Genomic DNA, 17,003 nt, shown 5'->3' on the forward strand with positions numbered 1-17,003 from the left:
GACGTCATAATTAAAACAAAAAAGCGGCGTCGAAGTCACGTGTTTTAGTGACGTCATATTCGGGACGTCAGCGTCACGTGCTGCTTGGCGGGAAAAATAAACTGCTGAACGCCGCGACGCTTCAGCGCGACACCCGACACGAGAACGAAGAAAGAAGACACGACGAGTGCCGACCAGCAACGCTATTTTTAGATAGTCAGTTCTCGTTGTGCCTTTTTCCTTCGTCCTCGCCTCAGGTGTCGCGCCAGACAGGTTATCGCTCGCACATCGTGCAACCGCACACCTCTTTTTTGTGTACGGGGGCCCTATGGCCATAGACGATGCCCTTTTGGGGCAAAAGCGACTGAACCGCACCCAACCGAACGAAACTACACAGAAGCGCTGGCAAAAGGGTAAGCGGAAACTGTACACGAACGATGCACACCAAGAACTCGAGCAACAAGCAACGAGGAAAAAGTAGGGCTAGCAGAATCGAGTTTCAAACAAAAGCAAGCAGAATGGTCAAAAGATATGACAAGGGTATGACATCTGACACCGTCAACCTTGTCATCGTCCCGCTGCCATTGCCGCTGCTCTGAGAGAACGCTGTCATAAAAATTTTTACAAAGCAAGAGCTATACTTTCTAACAAAATGCACACAACTAAAACATTTTAAAAAGGAATCACTGCAATTGTTTTCGAATGCTTTTGAAACACAAAATATATCCTAATTATTTTCCTCTTCTAGTCGTGTCTGTCCAGTCATTTCATTTTGGCGCTTTAGTTCCACTAATTTGATGTCGCTGGCACTTGGTTCTGGACCGCATTTGAGCTCCGGCTTCGCGACCTATTTCAATTGGCCTTGTACCATGTTTCGAAGTAGCATGCATGTGTTCAGGGCCGTTTTGCAAAAGGTTGCGCCCATGCGTGCCTAGACAGGTGGGAAAACTGAAGCCATAGAAAGTGCGTACTTGCTGACAACACAGCCATTCGCCTAACCACGTTTACTTCTGCCATTTACGGGAGGGACGCTTTAACTGTCCCAAATTTCAACGAGATTTTTTCACTAAAAAAAAAAACTCGCTATCTTGGAATTTCATACCCGCTTATGTAACGCTTGCAGAACAAACTTGCCTACTGGTGAGTGACCTCTTAAATTATGAGCAGCTTTTATGTCATCATGAACATACATTGTCACGGATCTGGGCGCAACATTACGTCATCGGAAAACCACCGAGTCGATGGACAAGCAGAAGGTATTCGCTATTTCATAAGAATAATTAGAATTATAGATACGTATCTACGCCTAAAATATATATCCTCATAAGGTGCGTACTTGCTCGAAGAAGACAGGACACAATGAAGAAACACATACGACATGTACAGAGCGCCACTTCCAAATGGTTTATTTCACAGAAGGCAGCTACCTTTATATCAGTGAGGGCAAACACAAAGAGCAAAAGGGCAGACACGTGCGTATTTCATGTCAGCAATCCGCTAAGTGTGCAACTAGATATCATCATATCAAAACTGGTACCCCCCCCCCCTGCTCAACCAGCAGGAAGTATAGATGATTCATGAAGTGAACAATGAATGTAGGTGACTAAAACGTATCTTAACAAAAGCAGTGTCAGTAAGTAAACAAAACAACAGACATCCGTGACCAAGTTTCAGTGCATTATGTGCAAAGGAGATATTTTTTTTAGATTGGTTAATTTATTGATTGCAAACTTTTTTTCGTGAAAGAACTGGAACTCTCTGCTGTGGTACAAGGTAAAAAAAACAGTGGAACAAGAGCCGTTCACGAGGAAAGCACTGCACAGGAAACACAACCAACGCCATCCCTGCGCACTCTCTCTTGTGAGTGCACCTTGTATCATGCACCAAGCGGCCCAACAGGCTCCGCTTTTTGAATTCTGTACAGTAGTTTGTAACGCTGTTCTAAACAGAAGATTAGACTTCGTGGGTGATGGCACACATAAAAAAAGTACTGCAGATATTTTTAATAATTATTCCTCCATACAAAATCCGCCACGAAATCAGTACTGACAGTTTCTTGTTCAACACTCTAGGAGAAGCTCCAAGGAGATTGAATTGTGAGTATGGTACTTATCTTTTATTCTTTTTGAAGCTTTAAAGGAATGATACGTCTTTACACACAAATGTCATACCGCGCACAAGTTTGGTTTTTATTCTGGCTTTAGACGTTAACTGTCGCAATCTTTAATGAGCTCGTCGCTTTAAACCCTTTAACTGCCAAATTAATTTCCGAAACACGTAACAAAATTGACAAATTGCTCGTCGATTCTTATTAAAATTGATTGTTATCGGGCTTGAAACGCGCTAAAGGCGCAAAACACGTGTCATGAACCACTACCCTCAAGTGTTCAAAATTGAAACCAATGCAATTGCCGACCGTAACTCGTCTTTGGCGGTGGCAGAAGCAAAACATCGCCTAGACGAGTGGCACGGGCGAAATTTGTACCTTCTCCTACGACGAGTACAGGTCGGAGTTGGCCGTTAAAAAGGGAAAAAACTGCAGGATTGTGGTTGTTTTAGCAGGCAGCCACATCATTACGCATGTTCTTCACCTACGGTGCAGGAAGGCGCAAGAGGACGAAGTACGCCACTATGGTCAAGAGCTTTTAATTTGCCAGTGTTACAAACGCATTGCAGTAAAAGCGTGCAAAAAGTGTGAGCGAACTGTTCCCACAAATACCGAACAACAAAGCACTCTAAGGAAACAAATAACCTCGGTATTTCGGTGCGCAGTAATAGTGACTGAAGCATAATTAGCGCAAAAGAGGAGGCGTTCCTATTTCATGACCTAAAAATGAAGCAGGCGAGACCATTCTTCACTGGAATCGTTAAATGAGCTGGTTTCTTACACTTTTAAAAATATTTCTGTGGAAGGCATCTATGTGACAAAAAAAACTTCTTTGTAAGTACTTTTCAAAATTCGTCTGAAAGCCGTTAGCGCTAACAGTTGACAAATGTGCAAGCGCCAAATAAGGCGAAACATTTTAGATAAGAATTTCCGAAAAGAAAGTTTGAATGTTATTTCTAACAGTAATGGTTGAATCTGACCAAATGAATCAAAAATTGCGATTTTTGTTTAAATTGCCGCCGAAAAATACATCTAAACTTTCAAGTCTGAAGGAACAAGTCAAAATAATGGTTTTCAGCAGTTAGCGCGAAAAATACTTTCTTTAAGTTTATGTTAACAATCGACAACAATGTAAACGTGTGGGACATTCTGTTACATATACGTATACGCACATAAAATCATGGCCAAAAGATTGCGAGATGCGGGTTAGCAGGGAAAATTTATTCTGCTCGGTCCTATCACCAACACTCTTCGATAGTGCAATGATTGGCCTACCGGAGAAACAGGCAGGTCTAGAAGGGCTCTGCCCCACAATATGCGTGGATGACCTCACCCTCTGTGTTACCACAGGCTGTGGCGCACACATCTAAAGTACCCTGCAAAGATCGATCGAAGAAATTGACCCGCTCCTAAAACAAGTAGGACTGAAATGCTCTATTCAGAAATCGGAAGCGCTCCTCCTCGGCTCACAAAAGAGACAAAGAAAGCCCCATGAACATGGGATAACGCAAACGGTAAACAAGGACCCTCGGTATATCTACCGTCGGTAGATATGATTAGATTACTAGGTCTTAGGATACAATCAGACGGTAAGAACACCGAAACGATATAAAAACTCGAATAGAGTGTAGGCCAGACATGTACGCTATGCTCGAAAGAATAGCAAACACGCTAGAATAAAATAGATGAATCTCTTGAGACTATCCCAATCATTCGTAACCAGTAGAATCCCATATGTGGCGCCGTACCTACGGCTAGCCAAAGCACAAAAGAACGACATTGAAGTACTGCTTAGGAAAAAGCGTCCAAACCGCCCTAGGCCTCCCCCTGTACGCATCCACCCAGAACATTCTGAACATGGGCATTTGAAAAACACTAGACGAGCTAATTTAGGCTACCAGAGTAGCGCAACAACAACGACTCCTACGCAGCCATTCGGGGCTAAATATACTAGAAAAGCTAGGCTTCGAACCTCGAGCTCGACTCAAACACACGGATAATATCCCAACAGATATAGGGAACAAAATCAGAATCCCACCACACCCAAGGAACATGCATCCGGTACACCATGAGAGTAGACGAAAGGACAGAGCGAAAGCCCCACGGAAAGAAACTAGCTAACGGACAGGACGTGGTCCACACGGACGCGGCGGAATACGAATGCATAACGTGTTTCGTAGCCCTAGCAACCAGAGAGGGCGGGGACCGAGTCTCGTGCTGCAGCATCAGACAGAGGCACGCAACAGCGGCTTAGGAGGTAGCCTTTGCGCTAGACCTAACTCAACAGAATGTCAGGGTGATTATGGATTACAAATCGGCTATCCGAAACTACAACGCAGGCCCAAGAACAACGCCGAAAAAGTGAAAATTCTGGATGCCGGCCCGACACCGGCAGAGCTAATTAACCTAATCTGGACTCCAGCCCAGGATCGAGGGCCTGCGAGAAAACGAGAAAGCGCGCGTATTGTCCCGAGGACTCCCACACCGGGATCCCAGAGCAGTCTCGTCGATTAGGAAGATTAGGAAGACTACCTATACTACCTCAAGCAAGCAAAGGCCTCAGCAAAATGAAGAGGTCATATGAAGAAAGTTACAGGTGGGGTTTTTTCCCAACCCACTAGCACTAAGCAGACACCATCCGGTTATCCATGACCCGAGGTGTAAACACTGAAACAAAACTGCCGATATGATCCACATGGTGTGGACATGCCCTAGCTACAACGAATAAGAGAGGACTAGAGAGTCCTGGGAGTTTTTAATGGTCAGCCAGAAAGAAGAGAGCCAAAAGAAAGTCATCTATCTGGCCATGGACACCGCTGAATCCCAAGAGATGCCAGCCTGCTGAAAGGGGAGGAAGATGGCAGCGGGGAAGACGCAAGTCTTCGTCGCTCCTCTGATACTTTGATGGCTGCAAATAAAGTTATTTAACCATCATTTGCGTGGTGCTGCAAAGCAGGTGCAAGAAAAGAACAGTGGCATGAAGGTTCAACAATCCTACATCTGCGGGAACAATTGCCAGCTGAGTGACCAGCGAGGCAGCAGGAAAATACACTTTTTCCGCGAATCCGCTTGTCGTAAACTTTTGTCCATGACAGCACGCATTTAATGAAAGCTGCAGGAGTGCGCACGCATCAGAAATTTTAGTTGTAGCACACAGCATGGACCCCATTAAAAGTTTTCCCTAGAGGTCGACCTCGACATTTCTATGCAGCAGAAAACAAAGGCGTTTCGAAGCGCACTTATGGTTAGGAGGACCCGTCGATTAGGGCAAGCGCAGATGTGCAGGAGGGTCTTTATATTGTTTTGTGCATGCGCACTGGCGCCCCGCTATGCCCCTAATCAATAGATCCTCCATCTCCAATGCCATCTCGATAAGACTTACTGGGGCAAGTGTTGTAAAGCGCCAGAAGAGCAGTAGAAAATTGTGCTGGTATACAATGAAGGGACCATGCATTAAGTTTTCATTTCCTGGCGGCCACTTAAGCAGTTCAGGGTGCTGAAAAAGTCCTGTAAGAAAACAAAACCACTCCTTCAACTGTGTGTTCACTGGTAATTATGGTGGCATCGGCACCCGTGGCACGCAGTCACCTCAGGCTTGGCATGACCACCTTCGGATCGTGACTAAGCAGTATTAACTGATCTTGATGTGCCGTCGCTGGTTGCCATCCGCTCTTACGCTTGCTTCAGTTTGGCACGTCAGTAGTTCATAAACCACTCCCTTAACACACACACTCTCTCTCACACGTGTCCATAAGCGTGCGTGCTTGCACCTGGATTATTTTTGTTAGATAACTGCTGAAATTGGGACTTGTTCACATACTCGTACCAACAAAACTTGAGAATAAAACCGTGACCTATACGAGCGCTAGTTACGGAGCGATAACGCAAACTATCTCTGTTAACCTCTCCCACGTGCTCGAAATGTGCTTCAAGTTATATTGATGAAATATTTTGAAATATATACGCGATGTCTACTAGCGAGAAGAGTAATGGCGAACTTTCGGGTAATCTCGAACTCGCCACGGCGGATGCAGTCTGTACTTCAAAATATCCAAGAGTTGCAACGGGAGTGAGATGCCAGGCCAGCCTTATCTGTTCCACCTGGCCATGGTCGAAGACGACGAGCTACCGCTGGAAATGAAAGGGGCTTTTTATGACGACACCTGTCAGCCACCGGGACCCGCTGGAGGATCATCTATCTACCTGAAGGATTACGAAGGTATGGTGCCTGCTCAACCTCATCTGCCTGTGTCCTTATGTCGTGTCTCTATTTGTCAACGAAGTAATTCTCGAGTATGTTTTTGCAGGCTAGCGCTTGACAGGACAAGCGCTTGTCCTGTCTACTTCGTTTCTTCTGTGTCGTGTTTTTTGCGCAAAAAACCCACAAAACGAAGTAATTCGCCCACACCCTAGTCATATCTGAATCGGAGCACTGGACATTTAGGATATCACTGGCGTAACTGACGCTTTAACTACAGGATTGAGGGAGGCACAGTGCTTCTAATTACAACACACAGAGAGTGATTTTTCAGAAAGCTTGTATATTTTATGCATGCAAAATGGCAGGCTGAGTAGATAATACACTTTCCAACAAACTGTGTTGTCGTCGAAGGCTGTCCCAGCCAAGACGAGGCGGCACAGGTTCCCCTCATTAATGGCCACCACATCGAGGCCAACATTACCCCCGCCCCGGCCTCTCCGCACAACCTGATGACCCGAGATGAGGTCACAAAATGGCGCAAGCTCGAAACGCCCTCAATCCCATATCTTTTCCTCGAGCATCTCTTTCATTCGACCTAGTAACGCCCTACTGTACCTCGTGCGGTGACCGGCACACCCCATATCACTCCATATGGGAGTGTCCTTATCTTTCTGGCCTAACACCTATCCCTGACAGTAACACCTTATCATAGGAAGCTGCTGTCTCAAGCACAAGCCCGCATGAACAGCAGTGACCGTGCCAGAGGGATAGCTACGGCTAAGGTCACGGCTAAGGTCACTTAGAAAGGTCACAGAAAGGTCATACACGGATAGGCCCATTTGGGAGTAAAAAGGGAGCAAATTGTCCTTTAGGGAGTGCGCTATAGAACAGGTTCCACAGCCCCCTGCTATGCTCGCCTTCTCTTGCAATCCACTCCGTTGCCCTCAAGGACCACCAGTTATCATGCCTTCGCATTACATGCCCTGCCCAAGCTCATTTCTTTCTCTTGACTTCGAATAGGATGTCATTAACCAGGGTTTGTTTCCTCACCCACTCTGCACTCTTGCGGTCTCTTGACGTTACACCTAACATTTTTCTTTCCATAGGTTGCTGCGTTGTCCTTTACTTAGCTGAACCTAACTTCAAGAATGACTTAATAAAAATGAATATGACTAAGAATAAATTGAGTCGCACAAAAGCAGTCTCACGCGAAAAATGTACAGCCTTTTGAAGAGCTGTATGTCCAAAAATGAGGCTTGCGGTAGCTATAGCGGGGTGGAGTGCAAGAGACCTTGTGGTAGAGCATCCAGGTAGTGTTCACAGGTCCGACGCAAATCTGTGATGATTACCTTCGTATTCGGGTCCGAGGCGGCAGCGCAATGGCTGCGTCCTCGGCCTGCGCTGAATTTGGAGCTCGATACGAGAGGCCGTTAACGTATTGGTCCTGGTGAACTACGGCGGCCGTATAGAATCCAACGGGCGACGGCCCTGCCACGTCAACGTAGTATATACCCTGACTGGATCCATGTGTCTGCGTGTCCATGTTGCGCGGGAGTGGAAGGACCCATAGCTTGTGACGCCATAGCTCTGGAACCCAACGCGTATCCTCTAGTGCACTTGTGTTGGATGTGCAGGCGATCTAGCAGGCGGCGCCAGAATGCCGTCTGCAAGAGTCGCGTGTACTGGTTCACGAGGTGGACCTCCCGTAACAACTCCTGATAGGAGTGGAGCACCCCAACGCCGACAACTTAGCGTTCCACGTGGCCACTGGGAGGTCCAGTTCTCGCTTTGTAGCCTCTCTAATGATGGCGTCGGCTCGTGTCTTTTGTCATTTCGTAGTGCCAGGATAGGGAACGGAGTAGAGGATCCAGCTGGTCTCGAAGGCATGGGCGAACTGAAGCGCGTCCCTGCCCCGCAACCCGCCGCGTTTGTTTGAAACGCGATGGATCATGCATCCGAACTGTTCGCCTACGCGCTTGAGTTTGGCGATAGTGGATTCCAGGCTGAGGCTGTTATGGATGAATTGCCCAGTATGCGGAGCTCCTCGAAATTCTTATAGGATCTCCCGTCAAAGAGATCCGCAAACTAGTGTTGTCTTTAGGATTTGCTCTGATGTGCAGAAGTTCCGATTTCGCGGGAGCACATTGGAGACCACAGTCGATAGCATATCTATCGACTATGGTGCGGCTCGCTGGAGGCTGTCCTCCATATCTTCAAGGTTCCTTTCCGTAATCCAAACGTATATCATCCGCGTAGAGTGCGTGGTGGACGCCCTACACCCGGACCAATTGGCGTGGAAGCCACATCAAGGCAATATTGAAAGCGAGCGGCGACAAGACCGCCCCTCGAGGTGTACCCCGTGTACCCCCTGTGTATGGTCCGTATTCATCGCCTTTGGTTTCAGGAGGGCCTCACGCTTCGAGTGAAAGTCTCGTACATAAGCGAATACCTTGTGCCCAAAATCGGTGGTACTCAAGTTGACCAGGATGCGGCCATAACGGGCTTGTCAAAGACCCCCTTAAGATTAAGTATGGTGGTGCCCACCTATAAATTCAGGCAGTTATGCGCCTTTTCTCCCCTCAAAACCAGCGGAAGGTTCAGACTTCATTGACTTTCACGAAATGAAAGGCACATAACAAGCTCCCTGGGTAAGTGGACGACACAATCGCGCTTTAAGGTAGTACGTGCGGTGGAGCACACCTGCAAAAAATCTGTGCTTTCGCACAGTATTTGGTTCTCAGCACTGCTAAAACGCCAGCAATTTTTTATGCTGAATCTGAGTCATGAACTCGTCGTCATGGCCCGCGAGACCCCCCCGCTGGGTACCGCATCAGTTTGCAGCCCTTGTGCGGCACTTGCATCATACGGGTGCGCTGAGCCGGCTCCCAACACGTCCGAGAGTGACGACGCTCTTCCGTGGGAGAATTTCAACTTAACACCCACTCCCATTGAACTCGACTCCTTGAAAGCTCTGCTTTGGTAACACCCCCGCTGATAGCTGTTGGCCATCGCCCGTCGTCTTGTTGCGGAAGAAAGACGACCATGTCTGTATCTGCGTCGACTACCGGAAGCTGAACGCCATTTTCCGTCTCGATGTGTATCCGACCGCACGCCTCGACAAAGTGCAGGATCGTCTCAAAGGCTCGAGAGGCTTTTCCCCATGTACCTCCTCTAAAACGACTGGCAGGTGCCCCTTCACCCCCGTAATGCACAAAAGAAAGCTTTTGGGACAACCTACATGCTAGACCACTTCAACCGCATGATCTTTGGGCTCTCGGACACTCCGATCCCTTTCCAGCGTCTCATAGACCGAGTGTTGCACCACATGAAATGGACGATGACCTTAGTCAACCTCACTTTCTCCGCTATGAGCTGAATGGCGCATCGGACGCCCGAAAATAATGCGACCCGAGGTAAGCGGCCGCGACCCAGAAGTCAGCCTTTGTAAGTGCTCTTTATTGCGATACACGTTCCCGCGCTCTAAGCCCAATTTATACCATCAGTGGATGATATATTTAAGAAATATTAGGTGGAAACCTTCACAGGCAGCCGAAGTGCAGTGACCACTTTACTGAGCTATGTTTCGACCGAACCGGAGCAAGAGCATGGCTACTACCTGGTGAGGTACCGACGGTGTTCTGGTTCACATCAACACCTACAAAAGGTATAGTACTGCTTTTGCAACGCAGTGTATCAAGTACTGCTTTGTATTGTACCAAATTATGCCTGAATGGGCTCTTGTTGTCCGTCGACCCCCGCCAGCTGCTGGGGAAACCTGAGAGTAGCAGTTAAGGAGGCAAGTACTGCCCTTTCGTCGAGCTTTACAAGTCTTCTGTTTTCCGCTGACAACAATCTGCATGTACATGACGAAGGTATCGTCGTTTTTACGCTCGCTGACACCAAAGCTGCCGTGTCGGTTCTAAGTGAAGCACTCTGTGCCGGCTTCACAAAGTCACTACCTCCGTCTCCAACGTTTCCCTCCGCACCACAACTTCGCACCGCATTGACGCCATCGCCGCGTGCACTGCCCGAGTGATCATTCAGGGCGTTTTGTACGTCATTGAGTTTATTGTTCCTCCACGCTGTTTTCACGACGTCAATTTTGTCCGTGCTGCTATCGTCGTGTCTCCCCTCAGTAACCCATCCTCGTGCTACGTCCGCTCCGCCAAACTGATCGCCGCTTACGACACCGAAATTCCTCCTTTCTCATCAGCCCTCGTGCCTGTGTCTTCTTGTACCCCTGATGGCCCATTTCTCTTAACTCCGATGGAGCTTGGCGTGTATCGCAAAAGCCTACTGCTTCCTTTCGCATTTCTGACGATCCTCAGTGGCTGTACAGTGATTTACGCGTCCTATCCGTCTTCTTCTTGCCCCTCTTCCTTACTCCGTGGTGAATGCCTGGGCTGCAATCAATCATTAAGCCCCGCCTCTACTTATCATGTTGCCGAAGACACACATCCGTTTCACGTCAACGTCATCAGCCCTACTCCTACGCTTGCCCCTGAATACCGCCCCCTGTTTTCGACCGCCATCGAATGTAACCTTTCACCTGCCCAACGTGATCAGGTCGTCACCCTGCTTCAACGTTTTCGTGCATCGTTTGACTTCACGCAGACGACCTTGAGCCACACGTCCACCGCCGTCCACCATAGTGACACCGGTACGCATGCCCCAGTACGGCAGCACCCATATTCCGTATCATCCGCGGAGAGCCAAGTGATCAACACCCACGTCGCCGACATGCTTCCGCGTGGTATCTTACAGGCTTCTATCAGCCCGTGGTCCTCGTCAAAAAGAAAGATGGCTCCATTTCGTTTTGTGTCGACTACCGAAGAATGGACAGGATCGATGGCGCTTTGGACTGCCTACAAGAAGCCGAGTTCTCATCTTTGGACTTATGATCTGGCTACTGGCACATCCCGATGGCGGAACCTCAACACGCGAAAACAGCCTTTGTCGTCCCAGACGGCTTGTATAAAACCAACGTCACGCCGTTTCGGTTATGCCACGCACCTGCGACATTCGAGCGAATCATGGACACTATTTTGAGTGGACTCAAGTGGTACTCCTGCCTTTATTACGTTATTATCAGCGCACTGTGTGTCTTCTTTCTCGTCCGTTGTCCGCCAGCGCAGTGTTTATTACCTTGATTGTCTTGTTCTCCTCGGGCATTCCTTCCCACCTCCGTCGCCTAGAATGCGTCCTTACTTGTCTCACTGCTGCTGGCATTCAACTAAATTTCAAGAAGTGTTACTACGCTGCTAGGAAGCTCCATATTTTGGGCCATGTAGCCTCCAAGGCTGGTGTTCTTCCCGATCCCGCAAAATTTCGTGCCGTTGCTGATTTTCCCAAAAACTGCGAAGCTTAATTGGTTTATTCTCGTATTTTTGGCACTTTATTCAAAACACCCCGTTAACACGCCTACTCGCTACCAGCGACAATCTCTCGACGTGGACACCAGCTTGCGATGGCGCCTTTCCAACCCTATGCCGCCTTCTCGTCTCACCTCCGAATCCACATTTTCGCCCTACTGCTCCACCTGAAATCTGCACAGACGCCAGCGGAGTGGGTCCTGGAGCAGTGCTCTCCCAGTGGAAGCCTGCTTCTGGTGAATGCGTGGTAGCTTACGCGAGTCGCACCCTGGCAAAAACTGAATCTAACTATTGGGCAACAGAAAAGAAATGCTTGGCCATCATCAGGGCGATTCGAAAATTTCTGCCTTACGTCTATGGCCGCCCGTTTTACAACGTGACGGATCATCACGCCCTCTGTTGGCTATCTTCTCTAAAGGATCCGTCTGGACGTCTTGCTCGTTGGGCCCTCCACCTGAAGGAGGAAAAATTAATGGAGAGTATCTTAGTAATCTATGAATTAAGGAAATAAAAATGAAATGAAATGAAATTTTCTGATGACATTGCCTTGCTAAGTAACTGAGGGTACGAATTCCAGGACCTACGCAGGGTTACGAAAATTAGTATGAAGTAATGTTCAATTATTAGGAAAGGTACCGCGCTTTACGATGGGCAGTGAATCATTGGAAGCTGCCAGCGAATGCATTTACTTAGGCAGGTACTAACTACTGACCCGGACCACGAAGGTAAATATTCAGGGAATTATGGATGTGGTGGAATACATTTGGCAGGTATTACAGGTCATGGAGAGCAGCTTAATCTTGGCAGCGCACACCTATGGAACGAGAAACAAAAAATTGTAAGCTCCCGAACAGGCTGGAAAGCAGCGCAGAGAGCTTTGGAGAGGAAAATTATAGGTTTAACGTTAAGAGGTAGCAAGGAAAAAGAATGACTCAGGGAAGAAACACGAGTTAATGACATCCTAATTGAAATCAAGAAATGGGCATGGACCGGGCATGAATGCGAAGGCAGGATAACTCGTGGTTTCGGTAATGAAATGGTTTGGTTTTGCGGGGTTTTACATCCCAAAGCAACTCACACTAAGCGGGACGCCGTAGTAGAGGGCTTCGGGTTTATTTCGACCACTTTCGGGACTTTAACGTGCGCTTACAATGTACCGTACACGGGTCTCTAGCATTTCACCTCCATGGAAATGCGACCGCTGCAGCGTGGATCGAAAGGCGTCTTTCGGGTCAGCAGCCGAGTATCATAACAACTGAGAAACAGTGGCGGCGGTAATGGAATGCATTTCAACGGAACACAAGCGTAGCAGAGGGCGGCAGACAGTCGAATGGCAAGATGGAGATTGCCAAGGGCGGCAGACAGTCGACTGGCAGGACAGAGATTAGCAAGTTTGGCGGGCCATAGTTACCGCAGCTTGAAGGGACATGGATTAAGCTTCTGTCCTGCAGCGGAAGTAGTTGGACTGAAGGTTGCCTCCTGCCAAGAGGCAACAAACAATCGATTGGTCGCAAAACTAACAAAGTATTATGCAGAGAAATGCAGGCAATGTTGATTGCATGACCACAAATGCCGAGAGTTATGCAATTTCAAGAGTTCCCTAACAAAATCCTTATTATGAACAGGGCTGCTGTTATGGGAATGCGTACTTGGCACCAAAATTAATGTGGTTTCTTTTCCAGTATTCCAGATCGCCTTCCTGGGAACGGATGGCTATTATACTCAAGTGGACGTTGGGCCGTAAGTTTCTGGAGAATCAAGCACTTGTGTCGAAACGCTGTAGCAAAGCAAATATCTGCGCCTTGGCATTCATGGTTTGATGCAGTGTTCTGCCAATAGCACGAGTGCAAAGTTATAGAAGAGGAGAGGGTTTGTTGGTGAAAACAAAGATGTGAAAAGCATTTTCGTAGCCTGAATAATATTTGCACGCATCTAAAGATGGAAGGACTTAGAATATTCTAGTTTCTTCCCTGCGACTGAAAGCCAGCAGAATCGCACACCGTGAATCTGGCAGTAAGTTGTGTCCTCGGTCTAGAACTGAGTTTACCGATGCGTATTAAAGATGCGTATTAGACGCGACTCACGACCTAAGTTTTCAAACTCCAGCAGTACTCATTCCCCTTCTTTTGTAGTTTAAGTAGCCATCGGAATGTTTTTCATAAAAATAGGCATTCTGCATATTGCGCTCTATTTCAAAATACGCGCAGAAATGAATGTTTAAAGTGGATATAAAAATTGAGGATGTTTTTTCAATTACCATTCTTGACACATCTTGAAACTCTGCTTTTAGAATACCTGGAAAAGAAAAGTTACCCCTTGCAATTTGTTTTGTGTTTTGCAGGTATGGCCACTATTTAGTAACCTTTGGAAACGTCGCTGGAAGCGTGATTAAGGTAGGAGTGCACGGATGAAATGCGGCATGCAATAGAGAAATCCAGCTTCCAGAAACGAACTTTAACTGGGTGAAAATTACCAGTGTTTTCCTTGAACCTCCGATTACAGACGTAGAACTCAGGATGACAATGCACGTTTCCTCATACGCCTTGTTGCACTCTGTCCGCACTCTAGCGCAAGAGCATATTAAGAAGCAGCATGCAGGAGGATGAAAGTCGTCATCATCGAAGTGACTTTCCTCAAAGGCATGAACGTAAGGATAAGGTATCAGCGTTCAGCCCGCTGACTGCTGAAATGATCAAGAAACAGGGAACATACCAAACTATAAAAGCACAGAAACGAGAAGAGTACAGGTGTCGTTACTAGCACGAAAAAGGAATGACAGTTCGGCGGGGCTCACGTAGAGTCGCCGGAACAACTTGGTTCTTGGCGGGGCGACCACACCTGCCGGCGATCAGATCCTTCTCATAGCAGGACTCCCAGGTGTGAGTGGCCGACTCGTATCAGGTGCCCGCCGGCCATGCTACAGAGGTAGCATGACCCCTACGTAGCTTTACCAAACACGCCAAACATGCGAAGTTCTAAACAGACAGACAAAAGGAAAAATCAGTGCCTTTAGGAAAACCCTATGGTGACTACAGCTACTTTAGATACATTTTCATCCCATACTACACATATTCTAAAACCCTCCACTGGCGATTTATGCTAGACCTTCAGCCCGTTGTCGTCAATTTCAGCGTCTGGACCGCATTTAACGGTGCGGTGGCTGGCGACAAAACACGGAGTCGTGTGAATCAGCTACGCGGCTTCGCGCGAAAAGAGCTAAAACCATTACATGTTTAACAAGAAACTTTCGTCATCATCGATGTGCGCTCGGCCAGATGAATTTTTCTCTGGATAGGTTCTGAAGCTGTTCCTCTTGCAACAGCATCCCCGACTTATGTGGGTGCCACTGGAACTGACGAAATGTTTCTTATGCATAAATCAACGCAAGCAAGTCGCTTTCCTCTATTAGCATCATCGTGTGTGATGGTCGCTCATTCATTATAGAAAATGGCAGCGCATTGAAAACTGGACGGCACCGGACAAACATGCACCACTGCACACGTGCTTCACTACTGACTCAGTTTTTATTAATGTGAGAGCATTGCTAGTCTTTGTCAGCGGCTTTCTGCCACCGAAACCATGTCCGCAGCGATTGTGGGAAACTATGAAGAGATATCGTCTCGAAAGTGTCTTAATCGAAGGAAGATGATGTGAGAATACGACGCCAAAATTTTGGTGCCAATCAGACCATTAGTTTATGGATTAGACCCAAAAAAGTGACCAAAAGTGGGCGTGGTCAGGCCGGGAGTGATGCAAAATTTGAATCACCGGAAGTGCGGTGCCACGTGACACACCATGTGATGTACCACGGGATTGGTCCACGTGACCGGAAAAGTCGGCGGAGTCATTGCGAGCCCCGAAATTTGAATGTCCGAAATGAATACCGAGCTGAAACGATGGGGATTTAGAGCTGATCGAAACGTAATCGATAATACCAGATTATAGAAACGCCAGTAGTAAATGAAGATGAATTAAGGTGCATTAGAGTGAATTAATGTGACATGAGAATTAAGGATTCATTTGGATATAATGTATTCAGGGGTCTCAAATGAGAACGGTTGGGGATAAGAATTAATGAAGAATACCTAAGTAATTGGCGATTCGTTGATGACATTGCCTTGCTAAGTCACTCAGGACATGAACTGCAAAGCATGATCAATGAATTAGACAGGCAGAGCAGCACGGTAGGATTCAAAATTAGCATGCAGAAAACCAAAGTAATGTTCAACGGTCTAGCAAGGGAACAGCAGTTCGCGGTTGCTAGCGAGGTGCTGGAAGTAGTAAGAGAATATGTCTACTTAAGGCAGGTAGTGACAGCTGATCCGGATCATGAGAGGGAAATAACTAGAAGAATAAGAATGGGGTGGAGCGCATATGGCAGGTTATCTCAGATCATGAATGGCAGTTTGCCAATATCCCTCAAGAGAAAAGTATACAACAGCTGCATTTTACCGGTACTCACCTATGGGGCAGAAACGTGGAGGCTAACAAAGAGGGTTCAGCTTAAGGACAATTCAACGAGCTATGGAAAGAAAAATGAGAGGTGTAACGTTAAGAGATCGAAAGCGGGCGGAGTGGGTGAGGGAACAAACGCGGGTTAATGACATCCTAGTTGAAATGAAGAGGAAGAGGTGGGCTTGGGCAGGACATCTAATGCGAAGGCAAGATAACCGCTGGTCCTTAAGGATGACGAGTGGATACCAAGAGAAGGCAAACGTAGCAGGGGGCGGCAAAAAGTTATGTGGGCGGATGAGATTAAGAAGTTTGCGGGGATACGGTGGCCGCAACTGGCAAAGGACAGGATTAATTGGAGAGACATGGGAGGGGCCTTTGCCCTGCAGTGAGAGTAGTCAGGTTGATGATTGATGATGATGATGGTTAATGTGGCTTAATGATGCATTGGATTGAATTAAAGATGAATTAGAGTAAATTAATTGCGAATGAAGTGCATATTAAATTTATTTCTTTATTTATTTATTTTCTCCTTAAGGGCCCGAGGGCATTACATAAGGGGAGGCGAATTAACATGATGTAAAAAAAATCTTGAACGTGGAAAAATGTGAAGAGCAAAATACAAAATACAATGAAGGCAAGCAAAAACAAAAGCAAGAAAAAAATACAGTAAAAATGCAGACATACATCTAAGTCAAATAACAGCAACCAAGCAAGCGGAAGAGAAACAAAATTACGCTAAGGCGCAGAAATACAACTAAACTAAGTAACAAAAGAGTACAAAGGGGACAGTCTATTCAGGATGGCTGAAGTTTTAGCTTATTACGGAATTGTTTTCTGTCTGTGCATTCGGCTATGTTTTCGGGTAAGGAATTCCATAAGACTATTGCAT

At 47.0% G+C, this 17,003-nt stretch overlaps 1 protein-coding gene across 1 annotated transcript in view; it reads left to right on the forward strand.

Moving 5' to 3' along the window:
* Positions 1-2,058: 2,058 nt before the first annotated feature.
* Positions 2,059-17,003, forward strand: part of LOC149344904 (UPF0462 protein C4orf33 homolog) — a 47,151-nt gene continuing 32,206 nt past the window's right edge. The window contains exons 1-4 of the mRNA XM_089542683.1: positions 2,059-2,075; positions 6,121-6,305; positions 13,342-13,399; positions 14,001-14,052. Of these exons, the coding sequence (XP_089398809.1) occupies positions 6,161-6,305; positions 13,342-13,399; positions 14,001-14,052 (255 nt within the window). The 5' untranslated portion in view covers positions 2,059-2,075; positions 6,121-6,160. The remainder of the gene's footprint in view (positions 2,076-6,120; positions 6,306-13,341; positions 13,400-14,000; positions 14,053-17,003) is intronic.

This window comes from Amblyomma mixtum, chromosome 5 (genome assembly GCF_055824585.1).
Source record: "Amblyomma mixtum isolate Tamu chromosome 5, ASM5582458v1, whole genome shotgun sequence".
Taxonomy (NCBI): Eukaryota; Metazoa; Arthropoda; class Arachnida; order Ixodida; family Ixodidae; genus Amblyomma; species Amblyomma mixtum.